Source organism: Siniperca chuatsi, linkage group LG2 (assembly GCF_020085105.1).
Source record: "Siniperca chuatsi isolate FFG_IHB_CAS linkage group LG2, ASM2008510v1, whole genome shotgun sequence".
Taxonomy (NCBI): domain Eukaryota; kingdom Metazoa; phylum Chordata; class Actinopteri; order Centrarchiformes; family Sinipercidae; genus Siniperca; species Siniperca chuatsi.
In genome coordinates this window covers 559,302-580,146 of record NC_058043.1, presented here as the reverse complement: position 1 = coordinate 580,146, position 20,845 = coordinate 559,302, and the positions used below count along the sequence as shown (strand labels likewise).

The following is a 20,845-nucleotide window of genomic DNA, read 5'->3' as shown; positions in this document are numbered from 1 at the left end:
GGCCATTCTGTGTCGTCACAGGTAATGACACCCATCGTGTGCAGATAAAATGATACAGATGATCTGTCATTACATGCTTGCACTGACTTTATATTTACATTATGTTGTTACAAATCATTAGAACGAATGTTTAAATCTAAGAAGCGCCAATAAAAGGGCTTTGGGGTTAAATGAGATGAGTTTGCACAAAGGAACAGTTTTCCAATCCTGCAGGGGAATATGAAATTAAAGTTGGAACGATGAAGAGAATTTAAAGAACGTCTGCTGCGGAAACCTGAAATATTCCAGCAGACTTAGTGAGCGATCAACAGAGATATGAACTCATTCAATACAAAACGCAGAGGACTTTGTTCAAAAAATGTGAATTTTATTGATGGAAAATTAGAATAATGTAAAAAGAAACCAGCTTTCTCTCAAAATGCGGCATTTTATTGTGTTTTTCCGTAGTTGTAAAGAAATATATGTACCTGTGAAGGACAACTAATGCACACTGATGACACACGGTACAAGTAATACTATAAAAACACTATTTACAATATATACATTATATACATTACATTTCCTGAGACTATATAAGTGAACTGAGCAAAATAGCTGTGCAAAAGAAGTATATAGTATATAGTTATATATACATATATATATATATATATATATATATATATATATATATATATATATATATATATATATATATATGTATGTATATATATAGTTATGTGATTAATAAAATGACTGCTAATATGTTACTGCTTGTTATACTAATGCTGCCATGGCAACGACAATACAGGTAATATATAATAAAGGTGCAGGCGTACACACGTCTGTTGTTTCCGTTTGTTATTATTGATTATTGATTACTGATTACGTCACTGCCTCCGCTGGGACCGTGAGAGAAAAGCGGGGGATGAAAGCCGTGGACACGTGACCGAAAGTTCAAGAAGCAAAAAATACAGCCTCCTTCTGAACTTTCACATGTGGCCTTTGATTGGCTGAAGATATTTTACTGCTCGCTGATTGGCCAGTCGCAGACCCGCCTGTGGAAGGTTCCATTCCCCAAGAAGCGGGGGGGGGAGGAGAGGGGGGGTCCACACACACATTCACGATGTTTACAAAGTAGAAGCACACTTCATTCCGTTCAGACACCTTTAGGAAATGAGACTTTTATTACTGAATTGTTGTTAAACCGAACAAAGAGCGGGAATCTGGCATCAACCCCCCCGTTAATAGTTGGTGCCGCCGGGTTGTAGTCTCCCACCTCCTGAATCCGCCCGATCAATACGCTGTAACCTGCGTCCTACCTGGTGTTGATCCCCAGCCCGCCGAGGCTCCATTAGCGCCTTTTCTTCTTCACCTGTTCCGCTCGAGCTGCCGCGGAGACATGCTGCGCGTGCGGGCGGCTGTGGGCCGGTCCTGGAGGGGGTAGGTACTGACGTTTCCCGTGACCCGAGACCCGTGACTCGAGACTCCTTCCCCCGCAGCGGTGACTCCCGGGGCCGTCGTCGGTTCACGCGGCGTTCAGCACATTTACCGTGTAACCGCCGCGGCGGCGGCGGCTTGGGTCCGCGCACGTGTGATTACCGCACGCGTGACGTAATGACCCCTAATCTGTTGTCACAAAAACTAACTTTAATAACCCTTTACGTCATTCGTCAGCTGAAGCTGTCAGACTTCCGGTTCCGGCCTCTGTGGGTTTGTTTGAGTCTAGACTGCAGATTGCTGAGTTCTGCTGGTCCGGCGCTGCAAGACCTCTTCCTGAACTGGTGCCCTGCTTTACTGCACAAAACCATCAGCATGAAAACGTTCTTAAAGCGCTCACCTGCAGAATAATATGTTATTAAATCATAATGATCTCTCTGGAGCGCCTTTACACCCTGCTGGGCAGCTGCTGAATCAATCACAACTTATTGATTATTGATCTGAACCCGTGAAGTGAAGTCATCTGATAAACGCAGTAAAAAGTCCAACGTGTCCTCTGCGATGTGGTGGAAGTAAAAGTTCGGAGTCACTTCAGACGGGACGTTCGCAGCGAGCTCTGGGACGATTAATCGATTATTGAATCAGTAATGATAAGTGATTGACACATGCGTGTAACGCCCCTCAGTCATATCTATGAATTATGATGTCATGAGCGTGTGATGTCACTGTTGCGGCCAGGTACGCATACCTGGAATATGCCGCGTTGCTCCCAGTGTGCAGAGACACACAGTCAGGAGGTCGGCGGTTCGATCCCCAGCTCCTCCCGTCCTTGAGCACCGGACTGAACCAGCGCCTTGCGTTGTGGCTCGCTGCCACCGGCGTGCGAGCGTCTGTGCGTAACTTCACCTGCAGGCTCCTGGGGGGGCGGCTGTGAGGATCTCAGGGGCCCCTGGTCTTTCTTGTCCTTCCTGGATCCAGCGTCTGATTCTGAGAAAGAAACAAAAGTGTATTTTTCTGTGATGTCTGTAAAAACTTTGACTTCCAGATGTTTATTAGCTTTCGCTGCAGCTGCCCCCCCCCGTTGGCCCCCGTCAACCCAGTGACCTCCAGTTTGGAGAGTTTGGACTGGTTAGTTAATCATAGACAGACGGCACCAGAGGGACGTTGTACCTTCCCACCAGACTGGATGAAGCGTGTTTCGTCTGACCGAGACTCGGAGAGGGGGGGATGTGGGCCGAGCGGCCGAGCTCAGAAGCGATTCGCTCTCGTGTTCCTGTTTTGCCCAATTTCAAGTAAATCTATGTCAAGCCAGGAACAAATGTTGTATCAGAAATGGAGTATCATCAATATATTTTGCCAATTCTTTTCTAGAATAATCCTTTTTTTTTTTTAGTAGAAAAACTCTGATCTGTGGCTCCAACTGTTACAGAGAAGTCTTTATTTTATGTGTCTGTAATTTCCAAATCATCTCTTAATAACCTCCAAGAAGTTTCCTTGATAGATATTGTTTAGATTAAATTTGATTCATTTATGGATCGACACAAACAGCCAATCCATCTTTGCAGGAAACATCTTAAAAACTAAAATGTTCAGAAACTGTAAACCTGTAAAATGAAGCGTTGGCACTGAAAAATGAAATGCCAGCAGTTAGTAATAATCCATTAATCGTTTAATTGTTAAACATAAAATGTAAAACGTGTCAGATGTAATGAACAGCTGTTTGTTGTATAAATGAATGAATAAATCTTTGGGTTTTGAATTGAATAAAGAATTGACCGAATAATTGATAAAGAACATTGTAATTACTTTCAGTCCTACAGAGACGATGGTAATCACTTTTATATATCGATGTCAAAAAAGCACTCGTCCAGTTTCTAACTAGACGGGTAAATTCAGTGGATCCAACGCGAGCAGGGAGAATAAAGGTGTTCGTTACCTGTCAAACACAGGTGTAATTACTAACATTATTGCACTGCAGTAATCGCTGAAACCGGCATCATTAATGCTGAACGTTTCACCTGAGCTGTTTAAAATGTCTGCTGTGATGCTAGCAAGGCTCTCGAGATTCAGGTTAGCAGTATCGTGGAGATCACCGGAGTCATTAGGGTTCATCTTCATCAATACTACTGTTGACAGATTTCAGTCTGGAGTCATCGTCAGGAGACAGGAGAGCCACCTAACGTCAAACCTGCCTGAACAGAAACGGTTCATGTTCTTGAATTCAGTGTGGCTCCTTTTCTTACCAGTTTCCCCAGTGCCGTTAGATAGAAATGCGTTCGCTGTACTTGAAGGGAGGGTGTGAACGTTTTTCGGCTTTCAAAAGGGGGGGGGCAGGACTGGAAAGGTTTGGGAACCAGTGGATGAATTCGAGGTACGTTCATCTCATGTAGCAGCTGTTCTGTTTGTTACACTGGGATCAAACGGATCAACTGAAAGTTTGGGGCAGCGTTGGAGAGGGTCCAGCTGAAACCAGCTGTGGGAGGTCAACATCCTCCCACCAAGACTTTCATGGCCAGTTTAAACCAGTTCAGGTCAAAGGCACCTGCTGATCTGTGCTTTGCTTTATTTTGAGCAGCGTTACATACATGTGGTTTGTGTGTGTTTGAAGGTTTAAAACGTTCCCTTGTGCAGCTGTGGAGGTGAAAAATGAGCCGATCCTGGGCTTCAAAGAAGGGAGCGCCGAAAGAAAAGAGCTGCTGAAGGTTAGAACCTGCGTGTGTTACAAATATGGACTTTATGACTCTCTGAACACGAGTTATAGTTCGACCTCTGTGCCTTCATCTTGATTTCCTGATTTCAGGCCTTAGCCAGTCTGAAGGGGAAGACGGAGGAGATCCCCTGCGTGGTTGGAGATGAACATGTGTGGACCAAAGACATCAGATATCAGTTATCTGTGAGTGGAGTCAACAGTAATCTGAGTGAACTCTGGGACTGAACATATCACCACTGTCGTCTTTATTCAAACACACATTTGAATAAGTTTACTCTGTTGGACGAGCACGTAGCTGGTGATAAAAACAGCTGAGCTGAATTTTAAGCTTCGTCATTTTTTTCTTGACAAGGTCATGATGTCATAACTCTGATGCACTTTCTTTGTTTTCTTTTCAAAGCCGTTCAATCACTCACACAAGGTGGCGAAGTTCTGTTATGCTGACGAGGTAAGATCCAGTAAAAGACGTCTAGGTGTTGCAGTGAACTACTCTGAAGTGATGTAAATATGTGAAAAGGTGTTTTTGCAGTTACTAATATATTATTTTTAAGCTTGAATCAGCTATTCTAGCAACTAACTTTTTAAGGTTAATTATACCAAATGCACGTCTTTAAAATGAGTTCTGTCCTGATTCAGTTGGATCTATAAGTTGATGTCAGAGAGGCAGTTTTACAGAAGGCTCAGGTCACCAGGGTCAACAGCTGCAAACAGCTGGGTGTCGTCTGCGTAGCAGTGACCATCAATACGTATTACTCCAATGGTTTTATGGTGTTGTTTTTCATTACGTTGAATTTCTGTACGCTTCACTGTTCCCTGAAGTTCGTGTTGTATTTTATGATGCTGTATTTCCTTTGCACCAGTGAAGCACTGTGGAACTAGAGCTATAGAAACACAGTTGACTCATGTAGCGCAGTCTCTGCTAACCCCATAGCTTTGTTGATCAGGAGCTGATCAACAAAGCTATCCTGGCGTCTGTGGCAGCGAGGAAAGAGTGGGACCTGAAGCCCGTCCAGGACAGAGCCCACATTATCTTCAAGGCGGCCGATGTCATCAGTGGACCCAGGAGAGCCGAAATCCTGGCCAAGACCATGATCGGGCAGGTACAGGACACACGGGGCAAACCTTTATTTAACTTATCAGAGACTACGACTGTCACTGTTTTTAAAAGTCAATTTCGGATGAATTCCAATGAACACGTAATTCATTTGAATCAATTAGAAAGCAGTTACCCATATAGCAAAATGTGAACATGTTGAATCATATTGTGCATTATAACACTCAGAATTTAAATGTAATTCTGACAGAATTAAGCAAACAGGTTATTTTCTCCTGCTGTGTGTTCGTATTCCAGGGTAAGACGGTGGTCCAGGCAGAGATCGATGCTGCTGCAGAGCTGATCGACTTCTTCAGATTCAATGCCAAACATGCCATTGAGCTGGAGACGCAGCAGCCAATAGATTCTGAGGGAAGCACAAACACCATGCTCTATCGGGGACTGGAGGTGAGAACAGCTCCGATTGTGACACATTGATGTGTTAACTGCTTTGATTTTTACCTGTAAGCCTCACAGTGAATAAAGAAATGCTGGTTTTTCGTGTTGGAGATCAAAAAAAGATCATCAGGGTCGTATCCAGGGTCACGTCCCTGTGCACATTTAAACCTTGAACATTAAAAATAAACAAAATCAATAACTGAATTGTATGTATCTATCTGCCCACCTTTTCCCTCAGGGGTTTGTAGCAGCTGTGGCCCCTTTTAACTTCACTGCTATTGGTGGAAACCTGGCAGGTACTCCAGCTCTGATGGTGAGTGTGAACATGTCTGTTTCCATCCAGCTAACGAGGAATTTATTCCTCGCTCACTCCTGCATCATTTTGAGTTACTCTTCACACACAGCAGCTCATCTGTCCTATAATGTGCAGAAATATTTTCTTTAATAATTGAAAAGAAAAACACGCCTGATGTTTGGAGTCAGTATGGATGGTAATATCAGCCTGTCGGTCCTCCACTTTGGTCCAGACCGAAACATCAGCAGCTGCTGGATTGTGATGAGACGTGCTTCATCGTTCACACTCCCCTCAGGATGAACTGTAATAACTCTGCTGATCCTCTGACTTTCCATCTAGCGCCACCATCAGGTCGACATGTTAACGTGTCCGACACTTTGGTTTCTGAACAAATACCTGCAGAGCTGATGGCGCTCCCATCAGCCTCAGCTGCGCTCTGTGTTTACTGCTACCTAGCTAATGTTAGCATGCTAACATGCTAAGCTAAGATGGTGAACATTATACCTGCTAAACATCAGCATGTTAGCATGCTTATAGTATTGTAGCATTTAGCTCAAAGCACCGCTGTGTACAGCCTCACAGAGCTGCTAGCATAGCTGGAGACTCTAGGGACAATCAATCAATGAACAGATTGACGATGCAGGTGTGTTGCCAGCTGGCAAACATCTTCCTCATAGGACACAACTGTGGTTCCTCTCTCCTTGAATGTTGGGGACAACCTGGCTCAGTACCGGGTCCGAGGACGGGAGGAAGCAGAAAGTGTTCAGCCTCAGTTCATGGGAGCAGTACACTTTACATCCTGCCGTTGTAATGTTACTGTATGTGTTTTAAATGGTGTGTAATGTCTTTGTGTTGAGTCTTTTCTAACTCAGTGGAGCTGCTGGTGTTTTTCAGGGTAATGTGGTACTGTGGAAGCCCAGTGACACCGCCATGTCTGCCAGCTACGCGGTCTACAAAGTCCTGAGGGAGTGTGGTCTTCCCCCAAACATCATACAGTTTCTACCAGCGGACGGTCCGGTGTTCGGAGACGCCGTCACCTCCTCTGAGCACCTGGCAGGCATCAACTTCACCGGCAGCGTCCCGTAAGATTTCTTTAATATAAGTTGTGTTTCAGATGTGGACACGGGGTTCATCTACCTGTAATACCACCTGGGAATTCTACTTGCAGTGTATGAACACTTGGTGGCGCTCTGACAGTTTGAGAATCACGTCTGTTTGTAGAGAAACGTCACTCTGCTGCCGCTTTGATGGTTTTATCAGAAACAAACTAAATGCGCAGAAATAACAGCGTAATACTTAATACAATACAAATGTAAATAAACTAATTTAGTTAAACACTTTCCAGCCAGTAGCTGTGTTTTTAAATCAGCATCAAAAATAAACCTTTAATGTGTTTAAAGCAGTAAATCAGTCTGTATTGATCTAAATGAATCAGAGGTTGTCACAGTATCTGTTGTCCACGGCTGCTTTATTCTGTAAAGTTTCTCCTTCGGTTCATTAAATCCCTGCAGACACCTGAAGGCAGCAGGACACGTGTGTTGATAAATCTGCAGCCTCTGATTGGACGAGTGACATCACACACCGTTCACTGTGGTCACCTTCATTAAATTACCTGCAAACGACACCAGAATAAGCATCAACCTCCACACACGTCAGACTGCTTATAACTGTATTTTGACAGCAGGGTCCAAAATTAGCACTCGCCAGATGCGAGTAAAAATGTACGTTGGCGCATAAAATAAATGAGGTCAGCCGCCAATGGCGGGTTGCTGAAATAGACTTACTTCACTACAACACATAAGTTGATGGACCACGTTTCGTTTTGCATTGACTCTGCACACTTTTTAGAACGTAACTCTGTGAAACAATCAGAAAATAACGGTTTATTTCTCTGATTCACCGGCTTTCTTGCTACCGGCGCTCCCTCTCCTCATTCACTCTGTCAAATGAACACAAACCAAAGGAAGCTTCCTGGTGTCGCTATGTTTCAGCACAGACTGTAAGCCAGACGCAGATAATAATTAATCAATAATACATATTCCAATCAAACAACACACTGCTTAGAGTTTTCTATCATCACCATTCACTATAATAAACTTCACAGCAAAGACTAACCTCCAGGTTGTTGTGCAGCCATGTCACTGTGTTAGTCTTGTGTTGCTTATTAAAGGTACCATGCAAAAACTTCAAATCAAATCTGTTTTTTCTTGATCTGATGGTATTTGTTGTAATTATTTAAACTCTGTTTTTATTGTAAAGCACTTTGTTTTGAAAGGTGCTATATAAAGTTGTTGTTTTGTAGGACGTTCAAGCGTCTTTGGAAGCAGGTGGCCCAGAACCTGGACACCTACAGGACCTTCCCTCGACTGGCAGGAGGTGAGCAGAACCTCTGAAACACGATAATCAGTCAGTTACTGTGGGAACAGAGCAGGGAAGGATGGTTTATACACACAGCTCAGCCTCCACCCAGGGGATCCAGGGGATCCAGGGGACCCGGCACCCACAGCACTGTTTACTGTCTGTCTCAGAGCGAGGAAGAGGAGAAGAGGGTTTCACCGAATGTTGAACTGGTCCTTGAACACTGATCCTGATCAGTTCACACTTCCCCTCTGAAGTCAGTGACTCTATTGGAGCTCTTTCTTAACACAGGCTCGCTGCAGTGAAGTGTGTGTTGATCTACACGTTAAAATAACGTGTGCTGGCTTTTCTGTCACTGAACGTGGTTCTTCACATTTTCAGAGTGCGGCGGGAAGAATTTCCACTTTGTCCACAAGTCAGCGGATGTTGAGAGCGTGGTGAAGGGGCACGATTCGCTCAGCGTTCGAGTACGGAGGGCAGAAGTGTTCGGCCTGCTCCAGGATGTACGTACCAGACGGCCTGTGGCCGCAGATCAAACGGGGGCTTCTGGACATCCACAGCAACATCAGAGTGGGAGACGTGAGTATCACTGGGGCTAAATTACTACTGGGGCTAAAGTACCACTGGGGCTAAAGTACTACTGAAGTACCACTGGGGCTAAAGTACCACTGGGGCTAAAGTACTACTGAAGTACCACTGGGGCTAAAGTACTACTGAAGTACCACTGGGGCTAAAGTACCACTGGGGCTAAAGTACTACTGAAGTACCACTGGGGCTAAAGTACTACTGGGGCTAAAGTACTACTGAAGTACTACTTGGGGCTAAAGTACCACTGAAGTACCACTGGGGCTAAAGTACTACTTGGGGCTAAAGTACCGCTGAAGTACCACTGGGGCTAAAGTACTACTGAAGTACCACTGGGGCCAAAGTACCACTGGGGCTAAAGTACCGCTGAAGTACCACTGGGGCTAAAGTACCGCTGAAGTACCACTGGGGCTAAAGTACCGCTGAAGTACCACTGGGGCCAAAGTAACACTGAAGATGATGATGATGAAGACAGATGATTATATGTTTTATCAATGAGTCGGCTGATTATTGTTGGATTAATCGTTTAGTCTATAAAATGTTAACTACAAGCTAATGAACTTCTGACTCAACTGTCTGATGTACAAAACTAACAAGGCTAACAACACTAACAACGCTAACGGGTTCAGTGTTGTCACATGACGACGTCACGTGGCTTGCTGAAGATGAAGGAAACGCAGTGTTTTGTTTCCGTGTTAAAGTCTGACAGACTGAGATTGTTGTGGTTTGAGGAATCTGTGTCTGATGTTAATGAGGTTGATCTTCTCTTGTTCTTCAGCCTGTGGACGACTTCAGCACCTTTTTCTCAGCCGTGATCGATGAGAAGGTACAATTTTCTTCAGCTGTTACGTCCAAATAAAGTCCATGTGCTCTTTTAGTATGTTGATGTATGACGTTAGTTTATATTCACTGTGTTTCTCCGGCGTTTCCTCCTGCAGTCGTTCGTTCGGATAAAGACGTGGCTCGACCGCGCCAAGTCCTCCTCTAATTTAAACGTCATCGCTGGAGGTAACTGTGACGACAAGACGGGTTACTTTGTGGAGCCGACCATCATCGAGACCACAGACCCACAGGACGCCATCATGAACGAGGTACAAACGGCACTTTTACACCTTCACATCTGGACTGTGGGAGCACCTTGTTTACCTGTAGCTTCAGACTGTGCAGAACTGCAGCCAACACTCTGCTCATATCAGCCAGCAGAGTACATCGCTAACCTTTAACTCCTTACTGTCCAAAAAAGCCTCTTAGATGTGCCGGTTCAGGCCTTTTATCTTCTCCAGAGTCCAAGTTAAAGTCAGGGGCGGCCGATCTTTTTCTGTACTTCCATTCAGTATTCGTCTGCTGACACTGTCTCTGTTAGTCTTTACGTATTTTACAGCAGCACAGAGAAAATGGTGCTGCTGCTGAATAAATGTAGGGACGCTCGCTGGGGGTGTCGTGGTTAACCCTGGTCATTGTGTGGACTAACGCTCTGGATAAACATGTGAAATGTGTCTCACAGAAACGTCCTCTGGTGTTTGGTTAACTAAGCTGCTCAAACCTTGTTTAACGCGCTGATTCACAGACTGAAAACTGATCCCTCCTGTGTGTGTGTGTGTGTGTGTCAGGATATTTACGCACAGAATTCAGTAACGATGTTCTTCATGTGTTATTACAAACATTCGGTGACTTATTAACATGTTTTTACTCGTCAGGAAATCTTCGGGCCTGTTCTGGCAGTTTATGTTTATCCTGAGAACAACTACAAAGAGGTGCTGCAGCTGATAGACAACACATCCCCGTACGCCCTGACAGGAGCAGTGTTCGCTCAGGACAAGTAAGACATGTTCATCTACACAGTCGCATGTCTGTAGGACGAGTAAGACCACGACCCGTTTTTAATCAAGCGTCTCAGAGTGACTCAGAGTGGTTTTGGCCAGTTAGGACTGCACAGCGACACGTGACAGCGCTCCTTTAGGAGTAAAAGCATTTTTTGAACTCCTCGTTCAGGACGACATTTTAACCCTGGTGAAATGACAGGATGTGGTCTGTAACAGACATGGACATGCAGCAGGACAAAGCCTCCAGAGGGGGGCGCCGGAGAGCTGAAGGGAGGCAAAGATACTGCAGGAGGTGGATCTGAGTCAGAAACCTCCCTCCTCCTCCTCAGAGTCCTAACTCCGTCAGATGGGGTGTTTCTTCAGACGTGAAACTGGCAGGAAAATTTGCCACAACATTTCTGTTTTCTTTCCCCAGTCGCTCCCTGAAACCTCCAGCTTTTTCTCTCGTTGTTTTCGTTGAGTCTCACCTGTGACTCACCCGAGGAGATCAGGGCAGCAAACTGTCTCCTGCCTAAAATAGCTTTTTATTGATGCCTTTGTCATTCTGAATGTTTTAGTTTTCATCTGTCTGGAAGCCCTTTAACAGTGGAAAGTGTTTTACGCAGAAGGTTGATTTGTGTTGCAGGGAGGTGATCGCCGAGGCGGCTGAAGCCTTAAGAAACGCTGCAGGGAACTACTACGTGAATGATAAATCCACCGGCTCCGTTGTGGCTCAGCAGCCATTCGGTGGCGCCAGAGCTTCAGGTAAGAGTCGATCAGAGCAACGCAGGTGAACCCTGTGGCTGCAGGTGCTGATGTCTGTCCCCTCTCCTCTTCATCAAGGAACCAATGACAAACCCGGAGGTCCTCACTACGTCCTGAGATGGACGTCGCCGCAGGTGGTGAAGCAGACCCACGTCCCCCTCACAGACTGGAAGTACCCCTACATGGGCTGAGATGGGGTCCGGTACTGCAGCCTGCTGGTCCAATCGGAGCCCTCCGTCCCTCAGCTGATTCTCCAATCACCAACAACACATACATGTAGACTCGTGTGACGTGAAATGAAGCATCTCCCCGCTGTCCCTCTGTCTCTGCACTGAGCCTGGACATGAGTGTATCTGAGGAGTCTTCCATCTAGAAACTGCAAACCACCAAAGTGGAGCCGATCGTGCCGATCCTCGCGGCTCACACCTGATCTCACCTGCTGGTTCCTCACTTACAGAATCTTCACTTGTTGCTCAGTGACGTCGGTCGTCAGAGACGAGGAGTAGTTTCAGTGTTTTCTCTGAATCAAATTAGAGCTCAAACTATCAGTCGATTCGTCAAAATAATCTGCAACAGTTTTTAACAATCGATTTAATCAGTTGAGGGGTTTTTTTTTTAAGCTCAAATGGAAAAATTCTCTGATTCCAGCTTCTGAATTCTGAATATTTTCTTACTCTTCTGTGATAATAAACTGATGCTGGTTGGACATTTATCTGTTTTCTGTCAACAGTTAATCGAGAGAATTCCTGGTAGAATAATCAATAATGGAAATAAAGAAATTCACTTTTTTTTAGGTCAATATCAGAACGTACTCGGAGTATGTTGCATCTCTAAACACCATTAACGTCTCATACATGTTAAAGTATGAAACACGTTTCTGATCATCTAAATGAATCTAAATCATTTTAGAGGTTGTTTCCTCTTTCGTCCTGATTCGTTAGATTTCGGTGTTACGTAGTAAAATCCGTCTTTTTGTACTTTAACAGTGACGCTCTCGTGGCAAGTGTCCTGTTCAACAAGCCACATTAGAGGAAACACACCGCAGTTATTCGCACTTCAATGCAAGTTGGCTGTGAAACTGAAGCAGATGACAACAACATGTAAGCTGCTGTGAAATGTTGAAATACTGATAACGTTTCTAATGACGTCACTTTCTGCTGCTTTGTCTTTTATCAAACAGTGACTACAGTATATTTTCTGAAGAGTATTTTGTATTTTAATCTTTTTCTGTCCTCAACCAGACGCAGCTGATTTATTATGTTTTCAGAACGTGCCTGCCTCAGTAACTCTGTAAATTCAGGTAGTTAATTTTTGACAATAAATATTAAATTATTACCATCAAAATTTGAGCTATTTTGTTTGTTGGCTTCTTCAACTCCGTCAGGTCTGAACTCACAGACATGAAACTCACATCGAGTCGTTCAGCGTGACTCACACTTCCAGAGGAGATCATCGTCTCTGACTTCCGTCCAGAATAAACCTCATAAATCCACTGAGACACCAGAGAAGAAAGCGGCTGCAGAACCTGCCTGAGAATCCTGCTGTTTCGTAGTTTCCTTCAGTCTCACAGTGATCCAGAGACAGCTGTCTGTCCGTCCACGGGTCCACTGCAGACAGGAGCTGCTGACTGCTGGTTCGGCTGCTCTGATGGGACAGTTTGACTACATCAGAATCAGAATCAGAAATACTTTATTGATCTCCAAAGGGAAACTCTTTGTTACAGCAGCTCGCCTTTACGTCAGTGCACACAGGAGAAAGTACTAGCAAAAAATATAATACACTATAAAAACTATAAAAAACAGGTCAGAAAATAAATTAAGTACCAAGTGGGTATAAGTATAAAATAAAATAAAATAAGTGTGAAGTACCAAGTGGGTTTACCGTTTGATGATGATAATACAGTATAATAATAGAATGTAATAAAATAAGTAATAAGCAGTGGAAGTTAAGTGCAGCTTATTGAGATTATTAAGATATTGCACAGCAGTAATGGAGGTATATAATATCAATGTCAATAAATAGGAAAAACTAACATGGGAAAACTAAATATTGCACGGAAGAGTAGTACACAGAATTAACACTTAAATGTATTAATGATCACTGTTGATAATTCTGTTATTAGACCAGCAGTGTGTATCATAATCACTGTTGTCCTTTATCTGCTTGGGCAGCACAAATCTCTTTACATGCCAGGCCAATAAAGCACAGTGAAGTTGAAAACAAAAGAAGTAAATGGACCCTCGTACAGATCAATACATAAATAACAAATAATATATTTTGTTACAGAGAAGAACAAAATTTAGGCTAATAAACTCACAGGTAACAGTGACGACAGAGCCTGCACATTTACAGTTTTGTCATAATTTCCGCCTCAGTTCTTGAGTTATGGGCAAAAACGTGTTTTGTGAGGTCACAGTGACCTTTGACCTCCAGATTCGAATCAGTTCGTCTTTGAGTCCAAGTGGACGTTTGAGTCACATGTGAAGAAATCCCCTCCAGGCGTTCCTGAGATATCGCTTCTGCCTCCGGCCGCGGCTGTCGCCGGTGGGGAGGCGGGAAAAGTCAGCAGAGAAAGTGACATGAGAGCTTTGGGGTCGTTTGGGATTCAAACACACCGCAGTTTACTGAAGTAATCATTAAAGATTTTTAACAAACAGATTTTTACAGTTTGTAAAGTTCTCTGAAACATTTAGTTGAGCTGCTGTTGAACTGATATATTTGCATTTGTTCAGCTGACTCCTGCGCTGCTGTAATACACTGTTTGACCGAGATGGACTTTAGATGGACAGATGCTGATTTTTAAGAAGGGAATAACTGAGTACTAATCACCACATTCAAACTGCAAACATCTATCAAACCTGTGGTTTTGTCACTGAGACCTTCAGTGGTAAAATGTTCAGCCACAGTGTGAATGTTACATTTATACACAGATTGTTGAACCTGCATTTACAAGCTGCTTTATTATAATAACGTTAATATTAATAAGAACCAGACATTTGGAGTGTTTTTCTCTTCTCGTGAGCAGCGGGAGAAACAGCAGAGACAGATTCAGTTCTTAAATCACCAACATTACATAAAGTCTGAACCCAAACTGAGACGTCCACCTTAAAACTGAGACGTCCACCTTAAATAAATGACCAGCAGCAGAATTCAAGTGATGAAAGTGAATGAAAACACTTTACAGACAGAATCATCTCAGCTTCATTACATCAAACAGAAAACTGTACAAAGATTTTGGATCATTTAAAACTTTTATTTTATATATTGTCAACATCTCATACATGTAATTAAACATTGATTTTAATGTTGGAAACTTTAAAATCTGGACTAGAATTTAAAATGAAGGCTGTTGGATCTGAACAATGATTGGCCGCTCAAACATGCAGTTATTGATAAACTGATTGTTGTTTCTTTATCTGGATCCTCATCAGCTTCACAGAGTGGCTGCTGCTCTTCATGGCTCCACACACACCAGTCCAAATAATAAAACATGGACAACTATTTCAAATGACACAGAATCCATAAAAAAGAAAAGGCTAAACGAAGCAAACATAAAGAAACAGAGTGAAATCATTTCACATCTGAAAAGGTCGACAACAGAAACTAAAAGTGTCGAACTAAATACCAAGAAAAAGAAATAAAACCAATGAAAAACAGTAAGTGAACCAAAGATCAACATGAGTTTGGAATAATGAGGCAGCAGGAGGACAGGTGCAGCTTCACAGGTTCAATTCAGAGACTTTTCCCTTTAAGAAATAAACATCATCATAAATATAATCATCCTCTTTATCTCTAACTGCTCTGTTCCACTGTCACACAGACCTTCACTGCTGATATCTGCAGTTCATCCCCAGTGTTAATGTATGGAAACATCCTCTCAGTGAAAGTGTGTCTGAAGGTGTGTATGTGTGTGTTAGTATCAGGATCAGAGAACGACAGCTTTCCTCTGTTCCAGTCCAGATTCACTCTGATCCTCTTGAGCTTCTTCTGCACTCGGAGAGCAGTGGGTCGAGCTGATGGTGACCATGCAATACAAGTATTTACCTGTAAAGAACCCTATTCCCCAGAATCCAGACCATATGTCTCCCTTCCTCTGGACAGACTCTGCTAACACACCCAAAAACCAGACTATACTTTCTCCAACCTCGACCTCCCCAGCTGTGAGTCCCTGAGTTGAAGTCCTCAGAGCCCAGGACAGACCAGGAAGAATCAATCCTCTCTGGATTGTCAGGAACCTGCTGTCTCTGTCCTCCTCTCACACTGGTCAGATCTTCAGACAGGATGAGGTTTGGATGAGCAGTGTTTGGGTCCAGGATCACAGGAGTGTAGGAGACCATGTCCTTCATCTTGTTCCAGATGTTGAAGGTCAGGTTGCCCAGGTGTTTGGCCTGGTCTATCAGAGCTCCTGAGGGCAGCTGTGGATCCTCCAGCAGGGGGCGCTGCTGGGCTCTTTCCACTGCAGCCTTGTAGTTGAGCAGGAATGAGACGTCTTCAGCTCTCAGCTGCTCCTCTGTGGCTCTGACTGTGTCTGAAAGAGCTGCTATCTCTCTGCTCAGAGCCTCCATCTTCTCCTTCAGCATCTGACTCTTCTGCTCCTCTTCCTCCCTCAGTGCAGCCATCCTGGCCTCCTCTTCCTCTTCTAGAAACTGGTGAAGCTTCTTAAACTGCTCCTTAATCTGCCTCTCTGTGTGTCGGGCCTGGACCTTCAGGTGTTCTGCTGTTTGACCAAACTTCACTTTAACTTGTTCAGAAACCTGTAACTTCTTCTTTAAGGGCTCCAGAGTTTCCTGAAGTTCCTTCTTGTGTTGTCGTGCAGCTTCATCGATGGGTCTGAATCTGTGGTCGCTGTGTTTTTCTGAATCTCTGCAGACGAGACACACTGGCTGCTGATGGTCCAGACAGAAGAGTTTGAGTTTCTCAGAGTGCAGACTGCAGAGAGCCTCTGAAGCTCTCTGATCTCTGTCCTGTAAGAAGGCCTCACAGAGGTTCTTTAACGCCAGGTTTAAAGGTGGTTCTGTCTTTGAAGACCTTCTCTTACAAACTGGACACACGTGTGCTGGTTTCTCTCTCCACCAGCTCTGCAGACAGTCTTTACAGAAGCTGTGGCTACATGACAGAAGAACAGGATCTCTAAAGACCTCATGACAGACCGGACAGCAGAGTTCCTCCTCTGATCTGGAAGCCATTTTGTCTCCGAGTGAAGCTGAAACACAGCAGACAGCACGTTACAACAGGAAGTCAGTTGTGTTCCCCTCCCTGCTGTAGAAAGTTGCCTCAGTTACTTTCACTTTGAGTCTCTGAGTGTTTTTCAGTCAGCAGCAGGTTGCAGTTGAAGTATTTCTCTACTTCAGTGCTTCAGTTCTTCAGTACTCCCCCCTGTAACTGTCCTCCCTCAGCTGAAGTCACAGCTTTGTAATGAAGGTGAATCTTACCGTCTGTCTGTCGCTGCGTCTCTTCTCACTGAGAACCGAACAGGAACTGACTGTTTCCTGGTTTGTGTCAGGTGAGTCAGGTGGGGGTGGAGCTCTGTCAGACCACTGTTTCATCTTAAAGGGAACAGATGATAAATATGATGAATATGATCCATCACACTGCTTTGAGATCGCGTCATTATGTCAACATGACTTTCATGGAAAGAGCAGCAAGAAAACACAAATTAATTTTCAGTTATTTCTGTGATTCTTTACTTTATTAAAATCATGTTAAAGAAAAATGAAGAACATGACAACAATGGCACCACTGCTATCACCTGTTCTACCACTAATAAAATATTAATATTAACTTCATTTACTTTCAGAAAGTTACACAAAGATAAAACAGCTGATGAAAGTGGGCAAAGTGCAAGAAATAAAAATAAATGAGTCAAACTCAATAAAAGCCAAGTCAAGCTGTTAATACTTTGCAATGTTTCCGGGATACTTTGCTGATATTTAAAACACATTTGTCAGATGTTTTAATGTAGCAGCTGCAGCTAGTCGGTTAGCGTAGCTTAGCTGGTATGTAAATGCAGAGTAATTCTCTGCTGCTGCCAAAGCCGGCGTTGAGTTAAAACCCAGACTTACATTGAACTGCAGCAGTGAGAGCTTCACGCAGAACAAAGCGGCTGGAATCAAACGAGGACGTTGTGGTTATGTGGTATGTGACCATCTTGCTATCAGGTGGCCCGGCAGCCATGTTTGTACATCACTGTGGAGGTGGGCGTGGTTAGCAGTCAGAGAGAGGTGGGGGAGGGGCTCAGGTGAGCAGTGCCAGGGAGAGCTTGTGGCTCATTGACTAATTATGCTCTCCCTTCATGTGCAGTAGCGTGCTGGACCTCGATCTGCCACACAGACGAGACAGACCGCCAGGCTGGGGAACTTTGGATCGATTGTTTAAACCGTGATAAGAAGAAGAAGTGTGGAAAATATTTTCCTTGATATAGACATATAGAGACAATCAAGTTCAATAATGATTCAGGTCGTGTTGCTCAGTGAAAAGTATTCCTGATTAATGCATATAGTGTTGTAACGAAGCCTTTATTTTTATATAGTTTAGAATATACTGTAGATTATAAACAGTGTCTACAGTTGATGGACATACATGAGAGCTGTGAGAATAAAATGTGCACACGTGATACCAACAGCTGTGGGCTTTGATGTGTTTTGCCGAAGGTCGGAGGGTGCTCGTTTGTTGCAGAGTTATGATGTGCTTCATTTTAATCAAAGATTCCATTGAACAGCGTCTGGGAAGCTTTGTGATAAACTCTGTCTGATAAAGAGACAAAAAAGACGCTCTTCTCAGGAGTCTGTCTCTCTGCCCGGATCCTCCTGTTTTAGTTTCTCACAAACAACCTTATCCTTATCTTTACCCAGCGCGACCAAGCAAGAGGCGTAATGGTTGAGTGTTTTTGTTGATTACTGGAAGAAAGTGTGTGAGCAGTCTGTTCAAATAAAAGACGTTACATGTGAAACGCATTGCTGCGTCTGTGTTTATGCCGGGGGAACCACAGTAGCAACAGTTGTGCTACAATCACATCAGAGGAACTTCTCATCTTTTTAGTAAAAATGTGTCAAAAGTATGTCATTCCTTGGAAATGTGTTTTACGTTGTCCTGTTTCCCCACACTTTCATAAGAAGCTTTAATTCAGTGTTCTTATGAGAGCAGTGTGGCAGTTTTGATTAGCTCAGTTCCAGTGTGTGCAGCTAAGCTCATTGTGTGTTTACTGTTTGAACCAGCGGTGCTGATTTGAGGAAAGGTATCTCTTGTGCAGTTTAGGGTAAACAAATGTTGTAGTTAACGATCTAAAAAGGACCCAAAAGCAGGACGCAAAGACAGAGAACTGGAAGTTAGTTCAGACAGGTTTTATTTGCACAATGATACAGTGGATCACTGGTAGGTGAGGGCTCCAGAGCAGGCGAGGCAGGCGGAGGACTTCTGCTGAGGCTCGTGGCGTACTGGCAGGACTCCGAGGGCGAAGGCGGTGAGCAGAGTGTGCTGAAGTTGGCTCGAGTAGCACAGCAGGCAGAGAGGTGAAGGCAGCTTGACTGAAGACCAAAGAGACTCTGGTTGATCATGCTGGCTAAGATCACCGGCAGGAAATGGATCTGAAGCAAAGACAGACAGTGAAAACTAGACTGGGCCAGGATTTGGCCATAGCAAAGTACCACAGTGGTGCAATGAATGAAGGGTAGAGCCAGGTAGATATACTGTGAGGCTTGATTGGATGATGAGCATCAGGTGTGCCGGTGATCAGCAGCAGGAGGGAGACCAGAGCGCCACGCCCAGACCAGGACACACACACAGACTGAGAGACAGACAGGGGACCGACCAGCAACACAGGGAGGGATGAAACACAACAGCACACAAGGAGAGGGGGGACAGATGTGGCTGGACTGTGACAACAAACTGAAATAGCAGCCAAGATCATTCACTCCCAGGCTTTGCTTTTTTGTTGCATGCACAGCCCAAAGCTGCAGAAGCCCTGAGAGGCAAGTGAGGAAAAAACATTACGCTGATCCAATTTCTAAGTCTGATCTAAATTCTTTTCTCTCCTGTGTTTATGACTTAAGAACAGGTGAAAACTCACCTGGAAGAAAACATGAATGCTTTTTGTCCTATTTAGAACATGGGGTAGTGGTGCACCCCCAATCTTGCCTTTTTAGATGTGGATCACCCACTTAGGGATTCTTTGAGCAATTTTTCTGCTGTTACGCTGCCTGAACTCGCAGACATCATGTTGCTTATGAGAGTGTCCTCCAGCCCTCTGGACAAAATCCCAACTAGGTTTTTATTGGAAGTTATGGATTGTATTGTGCCCCTTTTACAAATTATTTTTAACAGCTCGCTGTCTACTGGCTGCGTCCCTGATTACTTTAAAACAGCTTGTGTCCAGCCAGTCCTAAAAAAACCTGGGCTTGATCCCACCCTCCTGGATAACTATCGCCCAATCTCCAAATTGTCTTTCATTTTCGAAGATTCTAGAAAAACTTGTATCCAAGCAGCTTATTGCTGCTGTGGAAAACAATAATACCTTTGAAAAGTTCCAATCTGGCTTTCGTCAGCACCACAGCACTGAGACAGCCCTTCTCAAAGTCACCAATGACCTTTTAATGAATGCAGACGCAGGCATGTGTTCAATTCTTGTGCTGCTGGACTTAAGTGCTGCCTTTGATACAATTGATCATGGCATTCTTTTAGATAGACTAAGGCACTGGGTGGGCATATCTGGCACTGCACTAGACTGGTTCTCATCTTATCTTTCCAATAGGAAACTCTGTGTCAGCATTAATAACTTCATGTCATCCTTTTCCCATATAAAGTACGGTGGGCCTCAAGGTTCAACTCTGGGACCAATACTGTTCTCCTCGTACATGCGTCCTTTGGGTGATGTAATCCGCAGACATGGTATTTCTTTTCATTGTTATGCAGATGACACACAGTTGTACCTACCTGTCAAGCCAACTGACCTTAGTACGCTGAGTTCTCTGCAGAACTGCCTGTCTGACATAAAACACTGGATGTCGATAAATTTTCTTCATCTCAACTAAAATAAAACTGAAATCCTTGTTATTGGGCCCCAACACATCACTAAACAAATACTGCCATCTACTGGTAACCTGTCACAACATATCAAGCCTGTTGCGAGAAATCTTGGTGTCCTGTTTGATAACAATTTATGTTTTGAGCAACATATCACTAAGCTTGTTCAATCATGTTTTTTATCACCTCAGAAATATTGCAAAAATCTGATCTATTTTAAATCTTAGTGATGCAGAAATGTTGTACATGCTTTTATCTCCTCACGCCTCGATTATTGTAACAGCCTGTTCACTTTCTGTTCACAACTCTGAAACGACTGCAGACTGTACAGAACTCGGCTGCTCGGCTGTAAACCAGGACCCAGAGGTGCGACCACATCACACCTGTTTCAGCCTCTTTACATT

The 20,845-nt window shown here is 43.9% G+C and overlaps 1 protein-coding gene and 1 pseudogene across 1 annotated transcript; one reads left to right on the top strand and one right to left on the bottom strand.

The window, feature by feature from the left end:
- The first annotated feature begins 751 nt into the window (after window positions 1-751).
- Window positions 752-12,767, top strand: LOC122886265 (delta-1-pyrroline-5-carboxylate dehydrogenase, mitochondrial-like). The gene is given in 16 exon segments (XM_044218222.1): window positions 752-1,419; window positions 4,025-4,118; window positions 4,217-4,309; window positions 4,527-4,574; window positions 5,071-5,226; window positions 5,478-5,627; window positions 5,857-5,931; window positions 6,808-6,995; window positions 8,216-8,289; window positions 8,653-8,714; window positions 8,716-8,850; window positions 9,635-9,682; window positions 9,795-9,947; window positions 10,554-10,675; window positions 11,305-11,423; window positions 11,502-12,767. Coding segments are annotated over 16 exon segments (1,671 nt in total). The 5' UTR covers window positions 752-1,378; the 3' UTR covers window positions 11,615-12,767.
- Window positions 12,768-14,660: 1,893 nt separating this feature from the next.
- LOC122886308 lies at window positions 14,661-16,937 on the bottom strand (annotated as a pseudogene).
- Between the last annotated feature and the right edge of the window lie 3,908 nt (window positions 16,938-20,845).